At 36.9% G+C, this 12694-nt stretch overlaps 1 protein-coding gene across 2 annotated transcripts in view; it reads left to right on the plus strand.

Moving 5' to 3' along the window:
- Positions 1-12694, plus strand: part of CORIN (corin, serine peptidase) — a 242760-nt gene that overhangs the window by 39185 nt on the left and 190881 nt on the right. For both annotated transcript variants that reach the window (XM_003816014.6, XM_063603826.1), the window contains exon 3: positions 11870-12070. In XM_003816014.6, the coding sequence (XP_003816062.5) occupies positions 11870-12070 (201 nt within the window). The remainder of the gene's footprint in view (positions 1-11869; positions 12071-12694) is intronic.

Raw genomic sequence — 12694 nt, forward strand, 5'->3', positions numbered from 1 at the left:
AATCCTCAGCATCACATAATATACACATGTTACAACTTGCACATGTACCTGAATCCAAAATAAAAATTGAAATTTAAAAAAAAGAGAAAAAAATTAAAAAACATTCTTTTAATAAATTCTGTACCAGATGATTTAATATAGCCATATTGAAGTAATATCTGTCCCAATAAATATTCCTTATTTTGTAACTGAGATGTTTGTTGTTGTAATGAGCAATACAAGCATTTTATATCTTTGTTTTAAAAACCTCATTAAATTGCTTACTTTAAAAAATGTTCTGTTTGGTTTGAGTTTATAACTTTGTGCTCATACAAAGTTTTGTAGTTATTTCTGTGTACATTAGGGTTGCTAAGGGATGCTGAGATATCAGTGGTGTATAAATAACAGGAGCTCTAGCTTCAAAAGCCAAGGAGATAATAATGAGAAGATTATTGATTAGAAAAGATAAAAGCCTTATGCTAACAAACACAGATGTACTACGTGTCTCTAATTTTGTCTGTTGTGGTTTCCCTCATGCAAAAAGTCAAGATGGTAAACGATTTCTGAAGATACGAGAGGTGGGTTGTCAAATAATTGTTTCAGCAGCAGGCTATAGAAGAAAGCAGTAGTAAATTGTTTTTCAACCCAACCACTAAAGTGAAGCTAGAGCTACAAAGGTTGTTTAGTTTTGTATTTCTCAACTCGGCAGATAGTCTGAGTTGTCCATATGGTTCCAAAGATTTGGACTCTAAAACAAGGACTCAGGTTCTTCAAAGAGAAATTGAAAAATAAGAAAGTTAAATTATATGTAGGTTTTTATTTCATTAGTTATAGTCTGATACTGATGGTCCATATAACAAAGAAGAAAGAGCATGCAACTTGGCACTAGAAAGTCTGGCTTTAGGGTTTTACTCTTCCATTTACTAGACATGGGAGTTTAGGTAAGATACTTTATTTTCTACATGAGATAATTCTTTTTTGTATCACAGAATTGTTATGGAAGTCAAATGAAATGTTTGTGAAAGTGTTTTTATAAGTGATAAGTTCATTATAAAAGTAAAGAATTTGTTTTATTTGATTATGAATAATTATCATCAGATAATTATTTTAATGAATAGTCATATTATACCCAAGTAACAATGAACTAAAGATGCATTTTGTCTCACATTAACTCTGTCCATAAGAATTAAAACCTTTGTGCCATGACCTGTTGTCATAGTAACCCCATGATCCATAACCCCATAGCCCTAGAATCAGGCTGTTGCTGCAAGATATTTGAATTGCCTAAAAGTAGCTAGGAAGAAATAAAGTTGACCAACAGTTGGATTTGTAACGTGATGGCAAGTTTGACAGGCCTTTTATTCTTAGGCCTGAGATTTACTTTCAGAGACTAATTTATTTCTTATAAGAACTAAACCTGCAATGGTTTGTGCTGCCTTCATGTGACAACAAGTGTCACTTTATGCCATAGAGTACTTTGAGATTGAACTGATACCTTCCTCAAATTTTACATATACATATATATTTACTATATTATCAATTCACAATATTATGTATTATAATTATATATTATAACATATATTATAAATATACATCATCATGCAACATTTAAAGTAAAATTATTTTGATATGTTGAGAAACATTTAAAAGAAACAAAATTAGTTATAATGTAATACTATTCACCCCTTTAACAAATATGTATTGAGTGTCTGTTATATGCAACACAGTGTGCTATAGGTATTGGGGACAGCAGTGAATAAAGCCTACCCTCAGGGACTCCACAGTGAGGGAAGAAGGCATGAAACAAATGATCACTTCATTAAGTAATTACAACAGAGTTTACTGCTATGTGGGAAGAGACAAGGTGCTAAGAGAACTTACGACAGGGACAGAAACTGGGCTGAGATGAGGGAAGATTCCCTAGGGAGTAAGTAGTACTTTAAACATGAAATCCACAATAAGGATGTTGATATAAGAGAGTGACAGGGTCTGGTTGTAGCATTTATTTATTTATTTGTTTATTTATTCATTCATTAAGCCCTTTTAATGAGGTATGATTGGCATACAAAAAGCTGCACATATTTAATGTATCACAACTTGATGAGTTTGGAAACAAGTATATACCTGTGAAATCATCACCACAATTTCTGCAATAAACATATCCATCACCTCCAAAAGTTTCCTCATATCTTTATTATTTTTTTCCATGATAAGAACATTTTGCATAAGATCTGCCCTTTTAACAAATGTTTAAGTACCCAAAGAAGTATTAACCATAGTCACTATGTTGTATAGTCATCTCTAGAACTTATTTATCTTACATTACTGAAACTTTATACCCTTGGATATCGCCTTATTTCCTCTTCCCCTCTGGCAATCGCCATTCTGCTTTCTGCTTCTATGAGTCTATTTTAGATTTTAGATTTCTCATGAGTGTGATCATGTAGTATTTGTCCTTAGCATAATGGCCCCCAGGTTCATCCATGTTGCCACGAGTGATAAGATTTTCTTCTTTTTTAAGGCCAAATGATATACCATTGTGTGTATGCCACATTTTTAAAATTTATTCATCCATCAGTGGACATTTAGGCTGCTTCCATGTCTTGGCTATTGTGAATAATGCTGCACAGAACATGGGAGTGCAGATAGGAGATCCTGATTTCAATTTTTTGGATGTATACCCGGAAATGGGATTGCTGGATCATGCGATAGTTCTATTTTTAATTTTTTTGAAGGAACTTCCATTCTGTTTTCCATAGTGGCTGCACCAATTTACATTCCTACTAACAGTGTACAAGGGTTTCAATTTCTTCACATTATCACCAACATCTGTTATCTTTTGTTTTTGATAATAGCCATCATAACAACCATGATGTGACATCTCTTTATCATTTTGATTTGCATTTCGCTAATGACTAGTGATGTTGAGCACCATCTCATATACTTACTGGCTACTGGCTCTGCGTATGTGTCTTCTTTGGAGAAATGTCTATTCAGATCCGTTGCCTGTTAAAAAAATCAGGTTACCTTTTTTTTTGCTATTGATTTGTGAGTTTCTTATTTTTACATATTTTGAATATTAACTCAATCAAATATGTGGTTTACAAATAATTTCTCTCATTTTTTAGGTCCACTCAACCTCTGTTGATTGTTTTGCTGTGCAAAGGTTTCAGTTTGATGTAACACTGCTGGTCTTTTTTTTTTTCTTTGTTGCCAGTGCTTTTTATGCCATGTCTAAGAAATCCTTGTTAATAAGATTAACAAGAATAAGTACTTAGGAATAAACATAACTAAGGAAGGGAAATATTTTTACACTGAAAACTATAAAATGCTGATAAAAGAAATTAAATCAGACACAAATAAATGAAAAGACATTTAATATTCATTGACTGGAGGAATTAATATTGTTAAAATGTCCATACTACCCAGAGTGATCTATAGATTCAGTGCAGTCCCTAGCTAAATCCCAGTGGCATTTTTCAGATAAAACAATCCTAAAATTCATTTGGAGCCACAAAAGATCCCAAATACCCAAAGCGATTTTGAGCAGAAACGACAAAGATAGAGGCATCAAATGTGCTGATTTCAAACTATATTATGAGGCTACAGTAATCAAAGCAGTATAGCACTAGAATAGAAACAGACATATAGACCAATGGAACAGAATATAGAGCCCAGAAATAAATCCACATGTATATGGTCATCGGATCTTCAACAAAGGTGTGAAGAGTACACGAGGGGGAAAGAATAGTCTCTTTGACACATGGTGTTAGGAAAATTGCATATCCACATCCAAAAGGATGAAATGGGACCCTTATCTTATACCATCATACCAAAATCAAGTCAAAATGGATTAAAGACTAAAACATAAAACTGGAAACCATAAAACTCCTAGAAGAAAACATCGGGAAAAAAAAGCTCTTTCAAGGTCTTGGAAATGATTATCTTGGTTGGGACTTTTAAAAGGTGTCATTGGCAGCTGTATGGAGAAAGCGTTTCAGCTTTAAAAGGTGTCATTGGCAGCTGTATGGAGAAAGGGTTACAGCTGAGTATGTGGCAGGGAGTCCTATAAATGTATGGGGTATGGTCTGAATTAGTTTTTTCAAACTATTCTTCATCTCAATTTATTCACCCAAGTTATGTTCCAAAAATTCTCATTAGAATGCTCCTGACTTTTTCTTTCTCAGCCTGTTGAAGACTTGGTTTTAAATATTCATCTGCTTATTCACTCATCCATATATATCTAAAATAAATTTATTTTAGCCATAAGCTTATGAAAACTAGCTTAAAATTACATTTCTAGTTTTCTTAATATGATGGAAAATGTATGTGTGGCTTCTTAATTTTTTGAGTAAATGAGGAAAAAAGAAAAATTATAGTGGTATGTGGACTATAGAAAGTTTAATAAACCATTCATTTTTCTTGAATTCAATAAAAATATTTCTCTTCAGAAATGACCTCCTCAAAAATGCTAGATGAACTGGAGATCATTGAATTTAAATACAGTTTTCTCTTAGCAAATTTCTCAGCAGTTTGTGGCTTTTACAAGAATTTGGAGTTAAAAGAATCTTAACTTCCTAACTTATAATGTATTCTTAGTATCACTTAAAAATAGAAAACCTCCCAAATTCTTGTTTCTTCACACCCAAAATTTAAGATTCTCTATGATCTTTCATGACCTGACTCCACATTACTTAAGACTTCAAATTCTTTGAGTAAATCTGGCTTTCTGTTGCAGATTCACCAGCGGAGGATTCTCAAGCATGACATTTTTTTTTCTTTAACTACTGAGGCCCGAGGTTATATGTTATGTCTAAAGCTTTTTGAAATGGTAGTCTAAAGCCTTCTTCTCAAGTGTGGCCCATGGACGAGCAGCATCAGCATCACTTGGAAGTTTGTGTAAAATGCAGAATCCAGAATCTCAGTCCCCACTCCAAACCTGCTGAATTTGAATTCTAACAAGAACCACCCCAGATGATTCCTATACCTCTATCAGTCCCCTTCTGATCATCTCTTTCACTTCTTTTCATACTCCTATATCTATACTTAGCAAGCCCACCAGTGTCTTTTTATCCAATGTGCTGCATTGGAAACCAATGTGTATTTGAACGAGACTTTGAAATGAAGAACCTATGTTTCTCTCTGTGTCTGTGTACATCAATTCATGGTAAGAATGTTCATTGTTAGTTGGTGCCAGCAATGCTTTCTTCTCCCCAGATGTGCTATGCGCATATGATCTTCCTCAGTGTTGACTACTACTTTCATCTCATTATGCTCTTCAACTATGCCTTCATATTGTCACCTCTGATTGTCCTTCAGTATCTCTGCCTGCTGTTTCTCATTTTCCTTAAGCTAACCTTTCTTTAACTGTCCATTAAATGGCATTAAAAAGAGCTGTCTGTCCTCAGCTGTCTTCTCACTTTACACTGATACCCCTCTTGGCAATATCAGCCATTTCCATTAGTTCATTCATCATTCATACGTTCAACGAATATTTATAGAGCCCTACACTGGTGCTAGGTGTTCTGCTCGGGGATTGATGTACAGATGCATGGGACAGACAGTTCCACTTGAGTGCATATGTGCTACAATATAACCAGTGCGTGCTCTGGGAACACAAAGGAGGGACAGCATTGTGGGGGAGTCTGGTGAGGCATCTGGAGGAAATCATCAGATTGCTTCAGATTTGGGCTTTTTCCCCCTGAATGTTTCACAGGCCCTTTATATTCAATAAAGTGTAACAACAACAACAACAACAACAAGCTCCTACAAATCTATTTTTCATTCTCTATTATCTATTGTTTTAGTCAAGATTGGCTAGACTCTGTCATGTAACAACAGCAAATCCCCCAATACTGGTGATTTACAAACAACAATAGTTAATTTATTACAATACTACATGTCCTTTGCAAGATGGCAGGGGGCCTGTGCTCATCGAGGTCCTTCAGGGACCAAACTGATGAACTAGCCACCATCTTGAGCCTTTGTGATGATTGTGTCAGAGCCCTGAAGCCTCTTACATCAGCAATTAAATGCTTCTGCCTAGAAGCAACACTTTTTAGTTTTGCTTATAGCCTTGAATTTGAAGCAAGGTCTCACTCAAGAGGCCAGAGAATGCAATGCTCAGCTTATGCCCCAGTAGAAGGAGAGAGAACTGGAAATATTTGATGAACAGCACTAACGATATGACACCAACTCAGTTGGGGATATGTTTGTTTACTACATTATTCAAACCAGAGACCTCGAAGGGACCTTTCTCTCATGTTCATATGATTTTGCATCTTTGGAGCTTTCTCCTAATGTTCCCTTTGTCCATAGGGTTTTTGTGTTGGCTAAGGCCTTACTCTTTTCTCACTTGGAGTATTACAATAGCCTTCTAACTATCCTCTAAACTTGTAAACGTCACCCTGCTGCCAAAGTGATCATTCTAATATGTTTCACCCTATTTAAGACCTTTCTAAAATTTTCTATCACAAGGTAAATTCCAAGCCTTGTACAAGACCTATCCTGTCTGGTGTCTCTTCCCTTTTCAGTCTTTTCTCTTACCAGGCTCCTGTGTACTAGCCATGTTTTTAAGTTACTTGCTGCTGGGCCTTTTCATATGTTTTTCCCTTGGCTTTATCTAGAAAATGTTTCACTTCCTCTTGCCACGCCACTCTCCTCCCCACAAATACTTTGCTTAAACCTAGAAAATCCCTAATCTTTTAAGATTCATATTTAGGATACTCGTCTCTAAACAGGCTTTCCTGACTTTTTCAAATGGAATGAGGACTATTTCTCTACTTTTTGCTACCAGATTGTCCTATGCATATCATTCTCAAAGCACTTGTACCATAGTTTATATTAATATTTTTTAGATTGCCTGCCCGTCTCCCTCAACTAATCTATAAACATCTTGATAGTAAGGACCTCTTACTAAATATTGTGTTCTCAGCAGAGTAAGTATGAAGTTCTTGGCACATAGAAAATGCAAAGTAAATGTGTTTCACATGGCTAAAGATACAAAGCTAAGAAATTAATTTTAAAATCACATTATAGGAAGATGAATTCTGCAAGCACATAATGGTTGACTTTTAAAACCTGTATGTTTTGTCCAGAATGAAAAGTGTGTGTGTATATGTATATGTCTATTTGCCATGTCCCAACTCAAATCTTGAGCAAGTTAATTCACTCTCATAAACTTCAGTTTCCATCTCTCTAAAACTCTGTCAAACGATTAATTATATTATCTGTTTTATAGGATTATTGGAAGGTTAACTCAGTTGATGCCTATAGTGAGGGAACTTAGCAAGGTGCTTGTATTAATTTTTTATTGCTCCTGTAACAAATTACCACAAACTTGGTAGCTTAAAAAGATAGTACAAATTTATTATCTTAGAGTTAAGAAGTTCAAAATAGGTCTCACTGGGCAAAATTTAGGTGTTCCTTCTGCAGACTCTATGGGACAATCTATTCTCTTGCTTTTTCTAGCTTCTAGGGCTTCCTGCATTCCTTGGCTTGTGGCTCTTTCCATCTTCAAAACAAGCAATGGTCCATTGAGTTTTTCTCACAGTTCATGACCCTGACACATACTCTCTTATCTCCCTCTTCTGCTTATAAAGACCCTTGTGATTACATTGGGCTCACCTGAATAATCCAGGATAGTCTCTTCATCTCAAAATTTTTACTTTAATCACATCTGCAACATCCCTTCTACCACGTAAAGTATGTAAAGCAGAATATTCACAGGTTCTAGGAATTGGGATGTGGCATCTCTGGGGGAGCATTATTCTGTCTACCACAGTGCCCAATCTCTTCATTACAAGGAATCAGTAAAGTTTGACTATTATTATTATTAGAATTATATACTATTTCTTAAATATCATTACTTTTTTTTGGCTATAGAGCTGAAACACTTTTGAGCCAGACTATCTTAATACAATGTGACTTTCTATTAATAATTTAGCATGAAAAAGCCATAGTTTCCTCACTCCAAATGTGGGTTAAGTGATTCACTTCTGAAAGTTAGCCATTTTGTGACACTGGGATCCACTTATAGTAAAATGAAATTGATATTTATCTAAAAGTACCTTAGCAGTCCTAAAGAAGACAATTTTATTGTCATTACCGTCAATGTGTAGTAATGACTAACAGTTACGGAGAACTTAGTGCCAAAAGCCATTCGAAGTGTTTATATAGGTATTGACTGATTTGATCCCAATGTTGTAGGACTTTCTCCTTAGTTCACCTAAAAGCTGGGCTCTTACACCGCCATGAAAGATTAGGCTCACAGACACTTTGAACGGTGAGAAAACTGGAATTTATCGGGCTAAAAGGGGAAAAAAAAGGGAAACAGGGACTCTCAGCAAAATGAGAGTCCTGCTAGCCAGTTTCCCGCCTCACAAGTTGAGTCCCAAATACCACCCCGGAACAGGAGAGGCCAGGCTCCTCACCTCTGCCAACGGTGTGAACCTCCTGAGGCTCCACCCCAGTGCACGCTCCTCCCAGTGCGCAGGCCAGTCGGAGGTTCTGCCGGGGAGCCATTTTTACTTGGCTGTCTCACCACAGCCAGCCCCATGAAGAGGTATTTTATTTTTCCTTCCTTTATGGCAGTTAAGACTTTGTCCAAAGTTTCAGGGCAAGTGGTAGAGATGGGATTTAAACTCGGGTGGGCTGGCTGTGGAACCTGTACTTTTAACCATAGCACAATAAACATAGAAATGTAGAAAAGAATGAGGCAGTATTAGAAGAATAAATACTCTACTTTGGGCTAATATATCTTAGCAGTATTTTTATTATTATTTTTTTTTGAGACGGAGTCTCGCTCTGTCTCCCAGGCTGGAGTGCAGTGGCGCGATCTCAGCTCACTGCAACCTCCACCTCCCGGGTTCATGCCATTCTCCTGCCTCAGCCTCCCGAGTAGCTGGGACTACAGGCGCCCGCCACCACACCCGGCTAATTTTTTTTGTATTTTTAGTAGAGACGGGGTTTCACTGTGTTAGCCAGGACGGTCTCTATTTCCTGACCTCATGATGCGCCTGCCTCAGCCTCCCAAAGTGCTGGGATTACAGGCGTGAGCCACCGCGCCCGGCCTCTTAGCATTTTTATAGCTCATCATGATACAGGTTGAAAGCATTTAGTTTTATTGAGTTCTAATTCTTGTGCTTAAAAGAAAATGCATAGTAGACAACCGTGTTGGGAGTTGGTCAGCTTCCAGAGATACTTGAAAACAAGTTGTCCAGTGAGTTCAGGCTTTTAAAGACATGTCCTTTAAGTTTATTCTGTTTCTCTTCCCCCAAAATATACTTTAAAAACATTAACTACAGTACCTCTCAAATATTATCTTTCTCTTTATTCTGCCAAATTGCTTTCAATACATAAAGCTTAAGAGCAATGAAGCTGCCTTTTTAAAAGAAAGTTGTTATCCAAGTCAGTGTTTTCTTAAAAATGTCAATGTTTCAGAGGACTTCTTAGGATAAACAGATGTTATGAATACTTTATTTTTATTTATTTATTTATTTATTTTTGAGACAGAATTTCACTCTTGTTGCCCGGGCTGGAGTGCAATGGTGCAAACTCGGCTCACTGCAACCTCTGCCTGCCAGGTTCAAACAATTCTCCTGCCACAGCCTCCCTAGTAGCTGAGATTACAGGTGCCCGCCACCATGCCCAGCTAATTTTTTTTTTTGTATTTTTAGTAGAGACGGGGTTTCACGTGGGTCAGGGTGGTCTAGAACTCCTGACCTCAGGTGATCCACCTGCCTCGGCCTCCCAAAGTGCTGGGATTACAGGCATGAGTCTCTGTGCCCAGCCAGATGTTATGAACACTTTAAACACTGTTTGGTTAAAATGATAAAGGAAAGATTAAAATGACAAAGGAAAGATTATTAATAAGGCTAATTCTTACCAAAAAGTTAGGAACAAGTGTTCATATATTTTATATGAGAAGGAACTCATTTTAAGGGAATTACTCCAGGGTACAACCGTGAACAATTGGCATTTGCTAAAAGTATGTTGACAGAACTGGATGCCTACTCATAGATTCAGCAAGATAAGTAAATCAACTTAATGGGCCTATATATTCATTACAACCACATTAGCATAAATATCACCTTATGGAAAAAATCTCTTTATGCCAAAAATAAGCAAGGAAGAGAGCAATTAACAAATGGATGTAAGGAAAACTATAGGTAATTGATTAATTACTAATTATTCTGTATGGGTGAAATACATTTCCTATAGTAATTAAACCTATCACATTTATTTTGATTAGGATAAAGTCTAAATCATTTTGAAAATCAATAACAATTAAATGAATTCCTTCATTTTACCTACTGCATTTGACTTTTGCTCATGATCACACAGACGGTTTGGAGAGCATGTTACCCGCATTACATGGTCATGATTTAGCTTTTATGCTTCAATGTTTTATTTACAATCTTTTGGCAGAGGAAACTGTTGATCTCAGTTAGCTAGAAACAGCTGCTTTTCTATTTTTATTTGTAGTTAATGTTTTCCAAGTGTCAAGCATATGTAGAGAAATTTTTTCCATAGACTGATATTAAACATTTTATTTATGTTTCTTTTATTTTTAATGGTCCTTGGGACTATTTAGAAAAGTGAGAGCCAATTAGAGCATTCACTGTAAATGCTTTTAGAAAAGAAAATCTCCCTTGGCTATTTCTATCGATGGGTCAATATCACATTCATTTATTTTCGTGGCATGCTCAAGTACAGTGCGATATTCTGGAAACACAATCTGCTGTCTATTTTGACTGAGTTAAAAATACACGATCTCTTTCAAAGTTTTCAAATGTTTCTTCCTAAAGACAAAGCAAGGTGGTTTTCAATAATCTTAGGTTTGGTTCTTTGTTTTGTCAATGAATGGATACCTTGAGAAAGTGGCCAGTTGATAATCTTAGTTTAATGAGTATGGAAAACCAAACATCGTATGTTCTCACTCATAAGTGGGAGCTAAGCTATGAGGATGCAAAGGCATAAGAATGACACAATGAACTTTGGGGACTCGGGGAAAGTGTGGAAAGAGGGTTGGGGTAAAAGTCTACAAGTTAGGTGCAGTGTATACTGCTCATGGCATGTGCCAAACTTTGCATGGTGCATGGGTGCACCAAAATCTCACAAATCACCACTAAGGAACTTACTCATGTTACCAAACACCACCTGTTCCCCAATAACCTATGGAAATAAATTTTTTAAATGAGTATTTCTTATTTCATATAATTACATTTTTATTTTCTGGTCGAAGATGAAGATAATTAGTTTCTTCTTTTAGTTTGTGCTTTAGAGGTTTTTTTTTTTTTTGGTTCCTATGATACAAGTTTTGATAAATGTATGAGCCCTCTTATTTTTTATTTGTGTGTGATGCATAGTTTACTGAAAATTAGTGCAAAATGTGGGAAATATAAAGCTGATGGCAAGCACCATTGTGTCCTTTGATGACAGATACAGAGAGAGGTAGAGCACATGTCCTGGGTCCTGAGTAGCAAACAATGACCGGTGAGATTAAGAAACTAAGGAAGTGAAAGAGAATGCTGTGAGATTCACCACATTTTATTGTGTGGTGAGTCTCAGGTGAGGTAGAATTACCCTACATTTTTGAAGCACCAGGAAACCTTGATAGGAGACCCAGTTTCTAAACCGTAAGCTCTTGAGAAAGCCATGTTTCATCACAGGGCTGTGTGATTTGTGGTAGAAGAGAAACTCTTGGTTTTGTGGTTGTTGACCCCAAGAAGGAGGTCACTATTACGGCTTTCATCTTCGTCTTTGTGTTTACCTGGTTAGAATGACATAGGGAAAGTAGCTCTAGAGTTTTCTTAATGTTTTTTAAAATAAACACTTCTAGTAATGTTTCAAAAATAGGTTTTTTTGTGTGTTTGTTTTTGTCTTTCAGGAACATTACAAAAGGTCTATTTTAAATCAAATGGGAGTGAACCTTTGGTCACTGATGGTGAAATCCAAGGGTCCGATGTTATTCTTACAAATACAATTTATAACCAGAGCACTGTGGTGTCTACTGCACATCCCGACCAACACGTTCCAGCCTGGACTACGGATGCTTCTCTCCCAGGGGACCAAAGTCACAGGAATACAAGTAAGTCCAAAGGTGATACATGCTAGAGGCTTTTAATGTCCCACAGGTAGGTTTTTAAGTTTGGCAACCAATGCTTTTAGTTCACAATCACTTGCCGGTCACACAGGAAAATCTCCACTCAGTTACCTGGTAAGAGTAGCTGAGTGCCCTATTTTGTTTGTTGTTGTTGTTGTTGTTGTTGTTTTTCAGGCGGAGTTTTGCTCTTGTCACCCAGGCTGAAGTGCAGTGGTGCAATCTGACCTCACTGCAACCTCCGCCTCCCAGGTTTAAGCAATTCTCCTGCCTCAGCCTCTTGAGTGGCTGGGATTACAGGCGCCCGCCACCACGCCCAGCTAATTTTTTTTTCTGTAGTTTTGGTAGAGATGGGGTTTCACCATATTGGCCAGGCTGGTCTCGAACTCCTGACCTCAAGTGATCCGCCCGCCTCGGCCTCCCAAAGTGCCAGGATTACAGGCGTGAGCCACCGCGCCCTGCTGAGTGCCCTATTCTTAAACATGAAATGCCATCAGCCCAGATGTTCAGGTAGGACTGAGTAAGAAATGAAAACGTATCAATGCCATTCAATATTTCTGAGGTCTGAAAATTTATGCTGCTTGCCCCAGTATAGTGGCATTGATTTTGTAG

Source organism: Pan paniscus, chromosome 3 (assembly GCF_029289425.2).
Source record: "Pan paniscus chromosome 3, NHGRI_mPanPan1-v2.0_pri, whole genome shotgun sequence".
Taxonomy (NCBI): domain Eukaryota; kingdom Metazoa; phylum Chordata; class Mammalia; order Primates; family Hominidae; genus Pan; species Pan paniscus.